At 38.6% G+C, this 19,001-nt stretch overlaps 1 protein-coding gene across 9 annotated transcripts in view; it reads right to left on the bottom strand.

Moving 5' to 3' along the window:
- Positions 1-15,663: 15,663 nt before the first annotated feature.
- LOC149916512 (sex comb on midleg-like protein 2) overlaps positions 15,664-19,001 on the bottom strand; it is a 45,344-nt gene continuing 42,006 nt past the window's right edge. Inside the window, exons 2-4 of one of the 9 annotated variants that reach the window (XR_016469512.1) lie at positions 18,765-18,947; positions 17,079-17,282; positions 15,664-15,678 (exon numbers count right to left, since the gene is read on the bottom strand). Coding sequence is in view for 2 of the 9 variants with exons in the window: in XM_090146951.1 (XP_090003077.1) it covers positions 17,071-17,282; positions 18,765-18,947 (395 nt within the window). In the remaining 7 variants the exon portion in view is untranslated. Of the gene's footprint in view, positions 15,679-16,119; positions 16,409-16,503; positions 17,283-17,325; positions 18,332-18,764; positions 18,948-19,001 lie in introns of those variants that run through there. The other 8 variants (XM_090146952.1, XR_016469516.1, XM_090146951.1 and 5 more) reach the window with 8 other exon arrangements.

Here is a 19,001-nt window from a genome sequence, read left to right as displayed (position 1 = left end):
AATAGAACCCAACATTCACCACCAAGTAACCAATCGATGCCTTGTAAAAAAGGGCTGATCTGAAATAATAAACACATTTTCCTTACTCTGTCTTGTATCTGAACAGGTATTAACCAGACCCAGTTGTACCACAGCACTGGTAAAATACTGAAAGCAGAAGGCACTGCCATGTGATCTTATGCTGTAAGGCAGGCCCTGTAAGTAATAACTGAAGTTTTATTCTCAAGTCAGGTTTTCTTTTAAAAAGCATTCATCTGATGCTGAAGGCTAATTCTGTAAAGCTGAAACTTAAATCCCAGCAGAAACAGGTTCCCAGATATTAAAAACAAACAAACAAACAAACAAACAAAAATCATAAAAGTATGTATAATGAAATCTTTAGGCATGTGACAAACTTTGTTTTATATATTATATGATTTCAGAACATCTGTCACACACACTCACAAACTTTCCTTAGAAGGAGAAGCAGAAGTTTAGATGATGATAAAGTTATGTTCTTACCACATTAGAAGGTTCCAATTTCTTCCTTCTAGCAAGGTCAGTGATATTATTGCCATTGTAGTTGATGCTCTCCATACAGCCTTTGAAATTTTTTTCTGCTGTTAGAACTTGGCTTCCCAGAAAAAGGCATGCCTCCAAAGGTTATCTTTGAATGTATCAGAAAATGAAAGACAGTTACTGGAGGACAAGGGCTTAGAATTTTTGCTTACTAGAAAAAGAAAGTATCAAACAAGTACTGGAAAAGTAGGAAAAAGTCTATGATGAAGTCATGACTGCAAATATTTTTGGTGGTAAATTGTATCTGTTATTAGGTTTTCCCAAATACAGAGAAAATATGTATCATATACTGTAACGAAGAGAAGGTCTCTAAAAGGAATGCAGTTTTAAATGCTTGGCAGAGCAAAATGTCAGTATTGTTAAGAAACAAGAATTTGTTGGCCAAAGAATGTGCTGTCTGTCTGATCTTGGAGAAGAAAAGTCTGCCTTTCTTTACAAACCTGAATGCAGAAAGTTTGAGAAGTAAAGGTGCCCAGTAAAACCTATTTCAATATGTAGACTGAAACAAACATTAAAATAAAAAAAATCTACTAAATCAAAAGGGAAGAAGGAAAGTGTTGCTTTATGTAGAACATCCATCAGTTTGGTAGAGTGTCAGAAGTGAGAAGTGGTTGGTGGCAAGTAAGGAAAATAATTCTTCTCTATTATGATGCTAAAACTAACTAAAAATTGATGATAAGAAAAGAGAAGCAACTGGCACCTATAGAGAGCTTCCCTGTTATAATATTAGCCTAGAACATGGCTTTGAGAGCACAGGGTTGTCAGCAAAAATGAGTCTGAGGGCAGGAGGGAAAACGTGAAAGAGCAAAAATGTTACAGCATTTACAAAAATACATTGTTGGGGAAAAATAATTCCCTCCTCCCCCTTCACCCCCCCTTCCATATTATAGTATGTATATAGTTATCTTAATCAAAAAAGTAACCAAGGAACAAAGGCTATAAAATGCAGATGTTGTGCTGTTTCCTGTTCAATCATCCCTTCCCTAGGGAACAATCTAAATACTAAATACTATTACTAAAATTCTGAAAAATGAAAGTAGTATTTCTGACCCTTATTACTACTTGGGAGAAAAAGGAGATATCATATGAAGGACTTGGAATGGGAAACTCGAAGTTACTGTAGACAAATTGTTGGATAGCAAAAAATACAGTGAGTTGTGTCCAGTTTACCAGGCAAAACGTTTACTCTTTACATATTAAATTGCATGGACAAGACAGTGTTATACTACTTTGCATGCCCAGAATGGGAAAAAGCAGATTTCAATTCAAAACTTAAATATCAATAATCAATGGAGACAATTGTGAATTAATTTCTTTTTTATTTAGTTTAAAAACAAAAACAACAGCACAAAAATGTTTCTAAAAATCTGTTTTTACTCATGACTGGAAAATGCAAATGTGATTTCCATGCATCTCGTGGGCCTGAGATAAAGACAATTTAAAAGGAAAGAAAGAAAAAAAAAAGGGGGGGGGGATGCTATGATGGTAATGTTTAATATTCGTGTGGGGGGTGAAAGGTGTACTTGAGTTGCCTAAGCACAAGCTTCTACTGCTATTGGTGATACCTGGGGTAGTGTGCCTTAGTAACCTCTGCTTTCTGCTTGAGGAGGTATGCATCTCTATAAATTCTCTGCCATTTCTGCCAACACCATGGGAGTGCTGCAGATATCTAGGGGATATATGTACATAAGCTGCTCATTCAGTTCACGTGTTTGTCTTTTTCTTGGATGAGAAATAGTTGCTGTTTATTATTTCCTTAAATGCAACACAAGCATTTACTCATAATATCCAATCTGAGAACACCGTTCTTGTAACTGCTTATGAAAATCATAGATACAGAAATCAAAAGAAACTGTTTCAATCTGCTTGCATTTAAGGAAATAGGAAGTCTCTTTCCACCCTTGCGCATATTTAAGACTGTTTTCTGACAAACTGCTAGCTAAAGGCTTCAGTCTTTCTTTTTGTGCTTACTCCCTCAATGGAATAGCTGAGCTTTTGTAACTGTCCCTACTTTGAAGTTTTCTAGTGGATCCAGGTTGGTTTAAGTATCCTCTATTCCTCACTTCTTTCTTTTCTACCATTTTCTTCAAAAAGGAGCATGTTAAGAACATAAATTTCTATTCTGTTAAGAGTCTTCTCCTGCAGTTAGCTGGTTAGTAAATAATACTTTGCTTTCAGAAGATAGGAAATGGATTTGTGGTCATTCTAGATGTTTCTTATCAGGTAAACTCTCATATGTATGTGTTGGAGAAATTCTAATCAGTTCTTCAGTAAAGGTATTATGAAAGCTCAGACAGACTGTTCTGTCATTATTTACCAAGAGATCTGTCTCTTCCTAAAAATAAACAAGACTTTTTGAATTAGGATGTAATTTCCTTTTAAACTGAAAAATTGGAGAAAGACATTTTCTCAAGGGGGAACTGCAGTGGTTGGAAAGAATCTCTGCAAGTCATTGAGTCTAACAAAGCTGGTTCCCTACAGTAAGTTACAGGAAAACGTCCAGATGAGTTTTGAATATCTCCAGAGGAGACTCCACCACCTCTCTGGGCAGTCTGTTCCTGGCACTGTCACCCTCACAGTAAAGAAGTTCTTCCTTGTGTTCAAATGGAACGTCATTTATTCCAGTTTGTGTCCCCTGCTCCTTGTTCTGTCATTGGGCTCCACAGGCAAGAGCCTGGCCCCATCTGCTTGACTCCCACCCTTTTGGTATTTATAAGCATTGATAATATCCTCTCTCAGCCTTCTCTTCTTCAGGCTGAACAGCCCCAGGTCTCAGCCTTTCCTCATACAGGAGATGCTCCAGGCCCCTCATCATCTCTGTGGCCCTCCACTGGGCTCTCTCCAGAAGTTCTGTATTTCTTGAAGTGAGGAGCCCAGAACTGGACACAGCACTCCACATGTGGCCTCACCAAGGTAGAGAAGAGAGGGGAGATCACCTCACTCAACCTGCTGGCCACATTCTTTTTAATGCATCCCAGGATACCATTGGCCTTCTTGACCACAAGGCCACATTGCTGGTTTGTGGTCACCCTGCTGTCTACAGGGACACCCAGGCCTTTCTCTGCAGTGCTTCTTCTCCAGCAAGTCAGACCCTAACCTGTACTGATACATGCAGTTACTCTTCCCCAGATGTAGGACTCTGCACTTGCCCTTGTTGAACCTCATAAGGTTTTTTCTCTCCCTTTCCACCCTGTCCAGGTCTTGTTGAATGGCAGAAAGATAAAAACTGATCAATGCTTCTTGAGGGAAATTCCCAATGTATTTTAGGTGTATACAAGATTATGTAATACTGTGTGAATGTTGTTATGACCGGGTGACAGTTCACCGATCAGTTCACAGATGTTTTTGCTTCTCAATTGTTTTTACAAAATGTAAATAGTATTCATGAGAAGAGAATGTGATTGACTTCACTTCTTCTAGCAAAATTTTGGCCTTGGAGCTTTGTATCTGTGCAGACTGGAACCATAAGTCAATCACAGAACTTGCCACATCACCATTTGCTTTGGTAAACCATCACCACCCCCTTATTCAATATTCTTGAAGGTTCCCTTTTAAGTGAATTCAGATCTGGTCCAGTTGTGGAACTTGCAGCTTTCAGCGTAAGAATATTGTGAAAAGAAGAAGCATCACTAGTCTGTACAGGACTAACACATTTCATTTTACATATGACATTCTTAACAATAGGCTTTTATTATTCATTCTTTGTCATACATTAAAATAAAGGATGTTTTATTTTCTTTCATGTACCAAACAGTTCCATTTGTCTTAAATACTCTATACAACTGCAGATAATTACAGCAACATAAAAACCAGCATTATGACATACCTAGAGGAATTAGTTTGACTTGTGTTTGGTTCCCAGGTCCCAAGATGCCAGTATCTGGGAAAGTGGCAAATGGAAATTCAACTGTGCAGAGGAACAGGAAAAAACCCTATATCTGTATATCAGCAATACAGAAATAATTGATAAAATGCTCAGGAAACAAGCTGTGTTTAACCAGCACTGTCCAATCCAGCCTGTTGCAGGGTCCACGACAGCAGTGAGAGGAAAGAGCAGCAGACAAGACTCCTCTGGCTTGTACCATGGTATTAGTTCTAGCATGCTTAAGTTCTGCATTTGAAGTTACATTAGCAAGCCTGATGTGCTTGGCAACAGCACAACATCTCACTCCATATGTAACGTATTTTCTGTGGCAAAGAACTTCTTTGTTCATAACTCACGGACTTTGCATGTTCATAAAAGCTGTTACATACTTTGGAAAGTTCAGGCATACCTTCAATCCTCCTCTGTATTCGATTCCTACTGACTTCATAGTAACTGCTGTTCCCAGCAGAGCTCAATGACAGCCGGCGCAGGATCGGGGCTGAATTTGAGGTAGCAGTCACTGGCTGAAAGGAATTCCTGTAATATGCTGCACTCCCCGAAGTACGATATTCAGTGGAATTTCGACGGGCTGGGCTTGACAGATTTACTGAATTAAGTGCAGAATCCATAGAGTCCTCAGAAAAGCGATGCTCTTTGGAAGTGCTGTTTTCTTCTATACGTAACGTTTCTGCTACAGAAAACAAAAGCATCAATCTGTTCAAAACGATGGGCTTTGTAGCTTTGTTATTTAATTCCTTGCTATGTTCTCTTGAAGATAATAACAAGCTCCAAGCCTGTTAACAAGTCTCCTGTGAGACAAGACTTACTGAAGAATAGTCATTCTCAAGTAATCACTGGTCCTTTACTACATTAAAAAATTTCCAGTAAAATGTCTAATAGACAAGTTTGAGACAGTCTTCCATAAATCATCTCAGCTGTATATGTTAAATATTATGAGCAGGATGTGGACGTAAGGTTTGATTTTTTTTTCATTGTCTGATATTAGCATTAACACATATGCAATCTCAGTCAAGCATTTTCATTATCTTTCTTAATGGTTATCTTCTGAGAATTTGTTTAGGAGTGCATTATGTTTCTATTTTTTATAAATATAAAAAGAATTTTTTAACATAAAAAACCCTCTCATGTTAACTAGCAAATGTTTAATTTGTTCTACACAGTAGAGGGAGTCTCTAACTTCATATGCAAGAGGACAATTAACATCTGTAGATCTCCATATGTTCGGAGACAATAGCCATCACAAAAAACTGAAGAGACTACATGCAGAGCTGCACAAGGCTGTAAATCCTAGAATCACATGCACACTAACACAATACAGTCTGATCACAATGCTGCAACTACGAGTCGTTAAACATCAGTGGGAACACCACTCCATTCTCTCATCATTGTATGTTCTCAGCTCCACTTGCACTAGGCCAACATCTAGCCTGAGGAAGAAGTTGGAAGCCTGATGCAAAAATCTGCATGAAACAAATGCTGCTTTGGCAAGAGAGTTAAGAGCTGGAAAATATAGCTAACAGGTTCACAGAAGTGTAAACTCCACATTACCATCTTGAAAATTACTCTATGAAAGTTATAAAACATATGCTAGTGGAGCAGCATATTCTTGGGGGTAACTGGTACAATCTGTGAAACAAGTTCCTAGAATATGCTCTTTATTACTCTTCTTATATGACAACTTCCAATAATTTCTTGGGAAAATTCCAGAATTAAATAAAGGAAGAGTATTTTCCACAAACAAACAAACCACAGCAACAAAAAACACACAGAGAGCTTTTTAAGCACGTTTAACTTGTTCTATTAGCAATTACGTTCTCTCTCCTGAAGTCTGTATAAAACTGGAGTTTAGTGAAGAACTTGAGGTGTATTTCACAGTTATGATCTTCAGGCAACATTATCCCAAAGTGGAACAAAGACACCCAGAGAACCGGTTCCCTACTTAGTGAATTCAGTAAAGCAAGACATGCAATCCACCATAACATCTTCTATTAAACACAACACTTGTGGCAAAAAGAAGCTTTTAAGTCCACAAGCCCTTCTCTTTCAAGTACACAATCCTCAAGACAATAATGATAAACTTTCTAGTTTGATCTGTATCAAAAAAGCAAAGCAGTGGCTACTGAGGTTTTTGGAGAAAGCAAACTTTTATTTGTCGGCTTGAAGTAGCTGCAGCAACTTGCTAAAAGGAAAGCAATAGACATCTTTCTATAGAATTTCAGAGATACTAACAGACACAATCAATGATAAGCACTATAATATCAAAGGAAACAAATGAGAAAATTAGATCAGTAGAGAATGAGACCACCAAATGAAGTCTCAGTGCAAGACTGAAAGGCAGAAGTAATACTTCAAATGGCTACAGAAAAGCACTATGAAGGAGTCCAAAACTTGTAGATTGAAACTTCATAAGTTTTTAAAGGTATGATGAAATACTGGAAGCAATATTCCACACCAGAAAGTTTCAACAGGAGTATTTCAGCAAATATCAGCCAACTCCATACAATGTCTTATGAAGGAATCTTTTTATAGTAATCAAGCAGAGATCCCAAATACATCCGTTAAATAATCATTTTATGTCACTCTTTCCATGATCGCTCAAGACATAAAGGGTTTTAAATTGACTATTTTACAGAAGAATTTAATTGCATTTACTCCAATTATATCCCAGGTTTCTTTCTGATACTACAGATCCTAGTTAAGCAACTGTAAATAGGGATGGCAAAGAGAAACTCTGCTTTGATTCCCAAGACACTAGCATTTGAGCTTAGAATCAGAAAATCATAGAATGGCTTGGGTTGGAAGGGACCCTCAAAGATCATGAAGCTCCAACCCCTCCACCATATGCAGGGCCACCAACCTCCCTATTAAATATTAGACCAGGCTGCCCAGGACCTCATCCAACTGGCCTTGAACACCTCCAGGAAGAGGGGTGTCCACAGCCTCTCTGGGCAGCCTGTTCCAGCACCTCACCATTCACTCTGTAAAGAACTTCCCCTGATACTCAACCTAAATCCTCCCTCCCTCAACTTAAAGCCATTTCCCCTTGTCCTGCCATTATCTTAAGCTTATCTTAACATAGCTCCTCAGGTCACATACACAAGGTGGGAAAACTGGCATACTTCATAGGATGATCATCTTTTAAAATAGGTGTTTCTGTCCAGCAGCTATACTATCCCAATCCACTCCCTTTCAATTCATCTAGCCTCCCTACAAACCAACCCCAACTGCAGTCTTGTTATTGAAAGCACGGTAACAGGTATGAGAGCTGATTCAGAATTGGTGTCTGACAAATACAGTTTTGCAATTAACGGAGCAACAGATGACTCTTTTCCTACTTCGACATGTGGAGCAGATGCGAGTAGTAGAGGGATGGAATGAGAACAAGTTTTTTTCTGTTACAAACAGAATTCACATTCTTACTCTCAACTATTCCAAAATTCAACAGATTTCAATGCTCTCTGATTTAGGTTTTGTAACAGAAAACTGAACATCCCTCATCTGCTTAAGCCTTCAAAGAATGCTTCTGCCACTTCAGTTTTGTTAGATTTGTAAAATGGAATCAGCACTCTCTTGACCTTTGCCCTGTGAAATAAATTGTTATGCTGCTCCTTTAATGTATTTCCATCCATTACTGCATGGATGGCATCACATCTGCAATAGAACCCAACATTCACCACCAAGTAACCAATCGATGCCTTGTAAAAAAGGGCTGATCTGAAATAATAAACACATTTTCCTTACTCTGTCTTGTATCTGAACAGGTATTAACCAGACCCAGTTGTACCACAGCACTGGTAAAATACTGAAAGCAGAAGGCACTGCCATGTGATCTTATGCTGTAAGGCAGGCCCTGTAAGTAATAACTGAAGTTTTATTCTCAAGTCAGCACCAGACACCAAGGGTTCATACATGTATGAGTCCCAATTAGGAAGTTCAGCTTTTCAAAAACCAGAGTTAAATATGTTAAAGGCTGCTATTTAATGATTTCACAATGCAGCAAGCTGTTAATGACAGGTAAATTCAGCAGAAGTAGAACTTCCATATGCAGAAGATCATTAACAACATCAAATTTACTACATCTAAGAGCCACTAACAGAGCCCAGCAAGCCATATCAATTTTATCTACAAATATCAGTCTTCCAGAGGTGAGTTTTTGCACACTTGAAATGTACAAAAGATCAATGAATAACTGCCTCACCTGAAGCTGGAAAGCATCAGTTTTTCAAGTTAATTTGGTATAGACTTTCTGCACCGAACCTTTACTGTTTCAAGACCTCAAGAGGAGATGAGCAATTGCTTGTGCATCCGTTGTTATAAATCTAGATTACAAGTATGTGTGTGTATATGTAGATATACATGCCATAATTATTATGCTTTTCTTTTTCTCTATCTCATTTTTTCCCTCATTTCTCCTCTCCATCTCACTGAGATGGGGGCAGTGAATGAACAGCCACGTGACGCTCAGTGATCTGCTGGGTTAAACCACAATGCATCACCATATCTTAAAGAACTTGCACGCTGTCAAAGATTTCTTCTTTTAAGAACGTTGCAACAAAACGTTGCTGGCATGCATCACCACTGAAATTTTGGCTACAGAAACTCATCTTGTCATTTGATATTTTACCATTAGAGAAATCCATCCTGCTGTCAAGGCTACAGTGATGAAACTCCAACTTAATTCTAAAAAATCCAGGTGGCAGAGATACCACAAGAATGGACTTGAATGAGTGATTACAAAGAGACTGAACATGGGCCAACATCTTTAACTTATTAACTTCCTTCCTTGCTCCCTAAATATTTAGAATGATAGTAGTACTATAGTAGTAGTAGTTAATGATAATTTTCCCTTTTTGTGATACTTGGTGAGATTCCGAAAAAACTTACTGTTGCAAATGCCACCACTACATAGGTAAATAATTACAATTACGTTATCTGAATCCTTTGGTTATTTCTAATTAGAAAGACACTACAACAGGAACAAACTTGTAAATTATGCTTAGGGTTGGAAAGAATCAGTGTGAACACCAGGTTTATGCATCAATTTGTCTTCTCAGGCAGCTTTCTGTTTTTGAGTTTCCAAATGGTAAGCAGAGCTTTAAAGGATCACATTTGGTTAGTGGCAGATGCATTTTCAAAAAAAAAAAAAAAAACAAAACACAAACCCACAAAAATTACAAGAAAGCCTTTATTCACAAGTCTGAAATAAGAAGCATACCCATATTGCGTTACAGAAGAAGACAGATATTACATGCAAAAACAAAGAAAACGCCCCAGCTCTAGCATATTTTATGCTTCCTTAGGAAATCAGAAGCGTGACTGACTTATACTGTTAAGTGAGCCTATGATTAGGGTTAATGAAAGTACACGAGCTAGCATCAACAATAACACACTACCTCTCGTTTGCTTTCATTGTGTGGTGATCAGTGCAGGTGCCTAGAGTTTAAGAGTCAGTACCACAGGGATAAATCCTGGACCCACGGGTTTCCATGGCCCATTCACATTTTTTCCAGACTCCAATGTTTGAATGAAAACCTAATGATTCACATGTGGCTCAGACACAAGGCTCTCTACCTCCTGTTTGGGGAAAAGGTCTCGGGAGGCATATTTCTGCTAGGAGCTCAACCAGTTCTGGAGAGCAAATGGGCTGTGAGACCCAGCACAGCCTGATCTCTACTTCAAGGTAGCACTATCAGCTGCAGCAAACATTCAGATAACTTCATAATAGCCTCACAGGTAGTCTTACATGGCCCTAGGGAAATTACTTGTTCTCCACATCTTAATTTCTCATTTTGAAAAGAAGCACTGAAAAGAATAATATTATCTTAGAGTTGTCAGGAGGATAAAGCAAGAAACATCTGAGGCCATCTGAATGCCCCAAGTCACACCATGAGAAAAATCCACAAAAAAAAGAAAACAGGATTCAGTGCAAACACAGCTCCCTTGTACTCCAAACATCTGAGGGCAACCATAGGAACTCCAAGCAAAGGAGTGGGATCCAGATCTACAGGCTCAACTCTCTGCTCTGCCTGGGAACAACATAAGCTTCTTACTTCCAAGATAAATGCTAGGGCTGAAAATAAAAAGGAGCACTTCTGAGGTGCAACAACCTCAACCTCAAATGACAAATAAACAGGGAATGGAGCTTGTTTGTGCAACCCCAGCCCTTGGGATGAAGAGTCATTCTCATTTCTTTACTTTTCATTGTGTAGGTATGTTTCAAACAGCAAGCTCAAGCCAGGAGAAAGGCTGAGCACTAAACTATCAGACAAATGTGTCTGTCTGATAGTGAAGAAAATCACCCAAGAGACTGATTTAATTCTCTGCTTGAGAAGGTTTATCTGAACCTCAGTCTGTTTCATCCCACTAAATGACACAGACTCAGAGCTAGAAGCAGAAAAAAGGGGCTGACACCACCACCATGAGTGCGCTTGCTAATCAAGCCTTTAATTTCCCTTTGGTTACATTTGCTGGAATTGAAACCTTATGCATCAAGCAAAATTAAAATGGTTTGTGCTTTTGTTTTGAGTAAGAAAAAATCCTAAATTCAACTCCATTCAAAACAATTATTTTCTCTGGCAGCTGAACCAAAAGAACCCACTAATTATTCACACATATTGTAGCAAGATTATTTCATCCAAGTCCCAGCATGCAGTTTTCTACTATAGCAAATACAATACTTGCCACGAAAGCTCATCACAAAAGATTTAGATTTCTTTCCTTAATCTCTGATGCAGACAATTGTTTTTCTTGCCAGTCTTAAAGAAAAATCAACTATAAAAAAAAAAAAAACAACAACTTTCAAACAAAAACTCTACAAGAAAATATTCTCACAATTTCATTCTGCAATTTCTCATTTAATTCTACTGTCTACACCCTACCTTCCTATTCAACTGCACAGTTGGTTTTCACAGAATCACAGAATGGCCAGGGTTGGAAGGGACCTCAAGGATCATGAATCTCCAACCCCCTGCCAATGCAGGGCCACCAACCTCCACATTCAGTGCTAGACCAGGCTGCCCAGGGCCCCATCCAATCTGGCCTTGAACACCTCTAGCGACGGGGCATCCACAGCCTCTCTGAGCAGCCTGTTCCAGCACCTCACCACTCTCTCTGTAAAGAACTTCCCCCTGACATCCAACTTAAATCTTCCCTCCTTCAGCTTAAAACCATTTCCCCTTGTCCTGCTGTTATCTACCCTTTCAAAGAGTTTTAATGCGTTACATTAACCTTAGCCACATTTTGTTCTTCTCAAAATATATCCCTCAAAAATTTTTTATAAAATGACTTACGATTTGACTTATCACTCGGTGAGCCTCTCAGCAACCTATCCAACAAGATGATGAGAAGACAAGAGCTAAAAAACACAGGAAACCCACAAGGGCCTTGTGGCTCTGTAACACCTGAGAGAGCTCCAGCACTCTGCTTCAGGAGCAGCCCACAGGCTTCTTGAGCTTAGGACTACTGAGCTGACTTCTTTGAATCTAGCAGTAATTACAATAGTAATTCCTGTTCCTATAGGATTTTTCAATGAAAACATATCAGAAATAGATAGATTTCTTTTTTCTTTTTTTTTTTTTTTTTTTTTACATCTGCTTTGTAAAATAATTACTTTCAACTATTCCATCATAGCCCACATTCACCACTGGCCTACAATTTAGTCCTTCTTCTAGAACAATAACAATCAGAATACTGGCAAAGCACATCTCAGTGTATTTTGTTCCAAAAAAAATGACTTGTTGGAATGAGGCACAACAAGGCACAACTATGTTATTATATTAATAATATAATAAAATTTCATATGTTTTGCAAAAAATAAAGTAATACAAGTTTCAAACCCATACTTACACAGTTCCAGTAAACTTCTCTTACAAAGTAGAAAAGAAGCATCTATCTTTTGAACAAACTTGTGCAGACACATAAGCAAGGACTACTGAAATTCTGCTATATGCAGGTCAAGGTGCTATGTTGCAGACACTGTTAGATAGCAACATCTTTTACAAGGATTTAATTAAACCTGTATTCCACTAATCATCTTTCACACCTGGTGTTAATGTAAGGAGATTAAAGTAACACCAAGTCTTTTTACTGCCAGTGATAGAATTATGAATTGATGTGCTAACTGCCATACAGAGACTTCCTAGCCTAGAAGGAAAAAAAAAATGTCAAGCAGCAGCTATTCAGTTTGAGATGTAAGGATAATTTATCTGTAGGCATGGCATTAATATGTAGCAGAACTAAACCTATTCCTTAATAGAGGACATAAGAGAACGAACACTGACCTAAGAGACCAGGGAATGGGAGAAAGGAGGAAGCAGCAAATTTAACATGTGGAATCACTTGCCTGGAAGCTAAACAGATTAGCTGGAAACTTTTCACTCACTTGGTTAAGGTATTAAGAACACAAACATTATGTATGGGTAAGATTATGAGAATGACTTGAATTAATAAAGCTGATACTCCACTCATACTGAGCTTACTTGACAAATGTATAGCTTGTATAGCTGCAGCTGTTGAGATGCACAAGCTCTGCTTATTACCAACAACCTAACTGTACAGCGTACATGTAATTCAACTTTGCTATTGCTAGACTCTGATTTAAGAACTGTTCAGAAAATCCTGGACTCCCAGTGATATAAAGTATACTCCACCAGGACTATCTTAATAAAGTAGTTCACAAACAGACATTCTTGACTATGCTTAAGGAGTTACAAAAGTGATAGAATCTCACTGCAGGTTACTTCCGTTCTTTCTCCCTACCCTAGGTTCACAAACAAGTGAAGAAACAAAAAAATTAGAAACACCTTCACATACCAGTTATCATTTCCCCTCCATGATGGCCAGATTTCAGAAATCCAAAGACTGTTTTGGATTGATAGGCACAATCCACACAAGCTTGTACAGCTTGTTGAAGTACCACGTTGACAGGACCTGGTCCAAAGTGATCTGGAAGCTCCTGAACCTTTTTCTTATCCAGGTGAGGCCCAGAATTTCCATGCTTGTTGACATAAACACACACTGAAAAAGAACAAGCCATATTTATACAGAATATTTCTGCTTTCTTCACACCTAGTGCACACAGAATAGAGACATGTTTCACGTGCTAGAACTGCATTGTTTCTTAAGTCCCAAATTCACTCCCATCTGACCTCTAAAGCCTTTCCGTACCCTGCTAACGTACAAAGCTATCACAACCTGCATCTCTACTCACGCAATAGTCCCAGCAAAGCAAGAACTACCAGTACATGCTCTAAACTACCAAAAATCTATTCTTAAAAGTTGTCCTTGCTGCCCTATTTTTTCTCAGATTTGAGACGATACAACAAACCAAACCCTATAGCATACGCCTGCTATTGGTGCCCATTCTGAAGCACCCACACAGCGTTAATAATGTCTGTGCACAATGGTCAGTATCTGCTATCTTCAGCAACCATGCATGTATGATTTCCGCACTACAGTTTGACTTTCAGTGCTAAACAAAAGAACAGTACTTACCTGGAAACTGCAAAGTGGTTTAAGGCTTATCATGAAAGTAATCAAATTGGACTATTGAAAACAGAGACAATGTCCTCTTGAGGGAAGAAAACAGGTCTTTCTTACAGCAAATGTCATCCAATTGGGAGAAAATCTCCTCTCTTGGGGAGAAAAGTGGTCTTTCTGAGAGAAGGTGTCCTCTTCTTGGCTGCAAGTGTCCCATTTGGCATTGTCATGGAGGCTTTTTGGGGAGAAAGCGTGTGGCAGTTGTAAGAGAAGGGGTATTTCTGGGAGCAAATCTCCTCTTTTTGGAAGAGAAGGTGAAATTTCCAAGGGAAAAGTGGCATTTCTGGGAGGAAATGACATAGCTGGGGGAGAAAAGTGGGAACCGGTGGGAAAGAAGATCTTGTACTGGAGAGCAACGGTGGTCTTTTTGGTGTGCCAAGTGGTCTCTTGGGGAGACAACGTGGTAAATAGGGGAGACAATGTCCTCTGGAGGAGTGTCAAGTAGTATTTGGGAGAGCAAACGTCAGGTATTTCTCGGAAACCGGCTGTTTCTGGGAGATAGTAGCAGACTTGGTTGGAAAATGACAGGTGTTTGTGAGAAAGCTGGTATTTTGGGAAAAAAAGGCCGTTTTTTAAAGAATAAGCTGGCATTTCTGGGAGAATATGTCCCATCTTTGGGAGAAAACGGGTGTATGTGGGAGAAAATGTCGTGTATTTGGGAGAAAGCTGGTGTATGTGGGAGAAAAGGCCATTGTGATGGGAGTCAGTGTGATCTTGAGGAGTGGAAAGCAGTATTCTTGAGATGAAACGCGAGGTATTTCTAAGAGTCCTGGTATTTCTGGGAGAAAATGTCTTGTTTTGTTTTATTGTTTTTAATATTTATATATTTTTTATGTTGCAATTTCAAGGAAACACTTCGACAGAAATTGCTTTTAATTCTTTTGGCATACATAGAAGATGCGAAAATGCACATCATATTTTCACATGAATGTAGTAACACAAAAAAAGTTCAAAGCAGTAACTGATACACTCAATTATAAAAGCTGCCCTTCCTGTGCAAGAAATGTAACTCAGCCCTTGGGCTAGATGCCATTCTGTGTCATTGATGTAAACCTGGCGGACAGTACAAATACTCTGAATTTAAAATGGCATGACTAAAAATGGAGTCTTTCCTCTAGCTTTTAAGTTTTAAGAAACATAAAATATGTACGTATGCTTGGCAACTTTTCCTTTCATTATATACAAAAGTGACTCTCTCTAAAATAACTGTCAAACTAAGAGGGACTGTCAGAAACCTATCACAGGAGGTAATCTATTTGCTCAGGTTGCTGAAGAGCAATGAAAAAGTAGATATTGAGTTTCAGTTTTCAGCACATACATTAAAGTCCCATGCCTGTAATTAGGTCTCCTACCTTCCAAACAGAATTTTAAAAAAGTTTGATACATGATTATTTTAAATTATTTTTCTATAATTGGTTAGTGGTATTGTGGAACACATATTTAAGGATTAATGATGAGAAAGATTAGAAATCCAAAAAGTGTAAAATTCCATGCAAACTCAATTAAGTTTCAAGGACATTTCCATCAGAAAGAATGGAAATGAAGAAAGAACGGAGCCCCCAGGCTGGTTGTTGAGTGAGAATTACTGCTTACCCAGCATCCGTTTGCTTCATCAAATGTCCCCCATCTGCTCACAGAAACCTCTCTAAGATGCTTTTCTGAAGAATATTTGGCAGCATGTTTCCCAGGGCTGATGCCTAGAGGAGAGGGTTACATGGAGACTTGCTGTCTATCTTGATGGCAAACCCCTCCTAAGTAGGAATCCAGAGCTGGTGACTCACTTTGTAGTCTTGTATAGGTCTGGGGCAAGACAACATTATGGCAGTGGGGAGATATTCATGGTCAGGCTGGACAGGCCTCTGAGGTCTCTGACCTCTGTGGGTGTCCCTGTTCATTACTGGGGAACTGGACTCAATGGTCTGTAAGAGTCCCTTCCAACTCAAAAAAAAATTCTATGATTCTATGATTCTATGAATATTCCTGGTTTTATTACAAGTACAAATACTGATAAAGCCTACATTCAAATTGTTTATTCCTTGCTTTTGGAGAAGCTAAAACACTAGCACTAAGAGTTTTAATCAACGTAGATAATAGCTTGTCAGTTGTTATGCACAGTGGTACGTGCACCCAGTTTGAAATTTCAGTGCCATTAATGTTTTTAATTTTTTAAGCGATATGACACAGTACATGCAATCAACAATAATGAACATACCATGGTTCAGGACCCCTGATCTCTCAGCTAGTAATTTAAAATATTTTCATGTGTAGAGACAAAACAAGTATTATGTCCTAAAAGGAGTCTAGGTCCCCAGCACTATTTCTCTCTCTATTTGATCCCTAAAAACAACTGTTTTCTTGCCAAAGATTTCTTCTTTTAAGAACGTTGCAACAAAACGTTGCTGGCATGCCATACAGAGACTTCCTAGCCTAGAAGGAAAAAAAAAAATGTCAAGCAGCAGCTATTCAGTTTGAGATGTAAGGATAATTTATCTGTAGGCATGGCATTAATATGTTGCAGAACTAAACCTATTCCTTAATAGAGGACATAAGAGAACGAACACTGACCTAAGAGACCAGGGAATGGGAGAAAGGAGGAAGCAGCAAATTTAACATGTGGAATCACTTGCCTGGAAGCTAAACAGATTAGCTGGAAACTTTTCACTCACTTGGTTAAGGTATTAAGAACACAAACATTATGTATGGATAAGATTATGAGAATGACTTGAATTAATAAAGCTGATACTCCACTCATACTGAGCTTACTTGACAAATGTATAGCTTGTATAGCTGCAGCTGTTGAGATGCACAAGCTCTGCTTATTACCAACAACCTAACTGTACAGTGTACATGTAATTCAACTTTGCTATTGCTAGACTCTGATTTAAGAACTGTTCAGAAAATCCTGGACTCCCAGTGATATAAAGTATACTCCACCAGGACTATCTTAATAAAGTAGTTCACAAACAGACATTCTTGACTATGCTTAAGGAGTTACAAAAGTGATAGAATCTCACTGCAGGTTACTTCCGTTCTTTCTCCCTACCCTAGGTTCACAAACAAGTGAAGAAACAAAAAAATTAGAAACACCTTCACATACCAGTTATCATTTCCCCTCCATGATGGCCAGATTTCAGAAATCCAAAGACTGTTTTGGATTGATAGGCACAATCCACACAAGCTTGTACAGCTTGTTGAAGTACCACGTTGACAGGACCTGGTCCAAAGTGATCTGGAAGCTCCTGAACCTTTTTCTTATCCAGGTGAGGCCCAGAATTTCCATGCTTGTTGACATAAACACACACTGAAAAAGAACAAGCCATATTTATACAGAATATTTCTGCTTTCTTCACACCTAGTGCACACAGAATAGAGACATGTTTCACGTGCTAGAACTGCATTGTTTCTTAAGTCCCAAATTCACTCCCATCTGACCTCTAAAGCCTTTCCGTACCCTGCTAACGTACAAAGCTATCACAACCTGCATCTCTACTCACGCAATAGTCCCAGCAAAGCAAGAACTACCAGTACATGCTCTAAACTACCAAAAATCTATTCTTAAAAGTTGTCCTTGCTGCCCTATTTTTTCTCAGATTTGAGACGATACAACAAACCAAACCCTATAGCATACGCCTGCTATTGGTGCCCATTCTGAAGCACCCACACAGCGTTAATAATGTCTGTGCACAATGGTCAGTATCTGCTATCTTCAGCAACCATGCATGTATGATTTCCACACTACAGTTTGACTTTCAGTGCTAAACAAAAGAACAGTACTTACCTGGAAACTGTGCAAAGTGGTTTAAGGCTTATCATGAAAGTACAAAAGCAAAAACATACATCAAGTCATTCACCAGGTAACAAATCCATTTCACATAGAATCGGTCATTCAATACAAACTTCAAAAGCTGAAGTAACAGCTTAGTTTATACTATCATCATCCAAATTTCCAAATTTAGGCTACTTTCCTGAAAAGTATTAAAGCAAATGACTTTTATTTGATGAAATGAAACAAATACAATTTCTCTACTGGAAAAAAACAAAACAAAACAAATAAAAACCGAAATACCAAAACCACCACAATACTTTATTTTCTAAAGCAGCACCTCTAAGACTGAAACTGCATTGATGTCAAAGTTTTCTCAGCTATGGCTCCTGATAACCCTTGGACCGGGACTCGTAATACCAGCACTGCAAGCCATTTGATGGGAGACCCTGAGCATGTTATTTCCCTCTCACTCTATATACCCCCAGAGTACCAAAACTCACATAAAATGTCACAAGCAGCCAGCTGCAAAACCCACCTTCTCTACTAGACTGTATGCTGCAGAATTTAAAATTTTGGAGCCGCCACTGAGCAAGGTGAACAAAGAAGGAAGAAAAGAGTATTTAATGTTGTAGGATAGGCTGAACTGAATCATCTCTCAGAGCAAGCCCCTTCTTATAAGGTAGTAAGCATCTTTCTCCAAGGTTATTTTATGATTCAAACATAAATTGAACAGGCAAAATGTGAAGTTTTGAGTCTGTTCTTTTAGTAACCCAGTGGTACAATTCCTACTTGACCACAAGAAAGAGTGAGCAGAACAAAATGATTTCTGCACATGTGGTATGAGCTATCCCAACCTGCCACAGCACTTGTGCTCTGGAACGAATCCTCTAAGAACTGAAGAGTATTCATTTCAATCAATTAAAGTTATAGCAAAGCAGATTAAAATGTTAAATTTCATAAAGTAACCACACTTATCAAAAATATCAGTACTTGTAAACAACAGCTGTTTGATAGTACCTGGTTTGTTCCTATCGTACTCCGTGGGACTATGTGCACACCCCATGTAGGGGCTGAAAGGCTGGCTACTGAAAAGATTATCGCATTGAAGACTGTGGCAGAGTTTCTCCAAGAAACGTAGGACAAACGATGCACTGTTTACAGAAGGAAGATTGATGGCATGCTTCTCCCCATCAAAGGAAGCTGCGAATAAGAAGAAGATGTCAAACAGCCCCTGAGCATCACGAAGTATAGCAA

The sequence above is a fragment of the Phasianus colchicus genome, chromosome 10 (genome assembly GCF_987193195.1).
Source record: "Phasianus colchicus chromosome 10, bPhaCol1.hap1.1, whole genome shotgun sequence".
Taxonomy (NCBI): domain Eukaryota; kingdom Metazoa; phylum Chordata; class Aves; order Galliformes; family Phasianidae; genus Phasianus; species Phasianus colchicus.
This window is presented reverse-complemented; position numbering and strand designations above follow the sequence as displayed.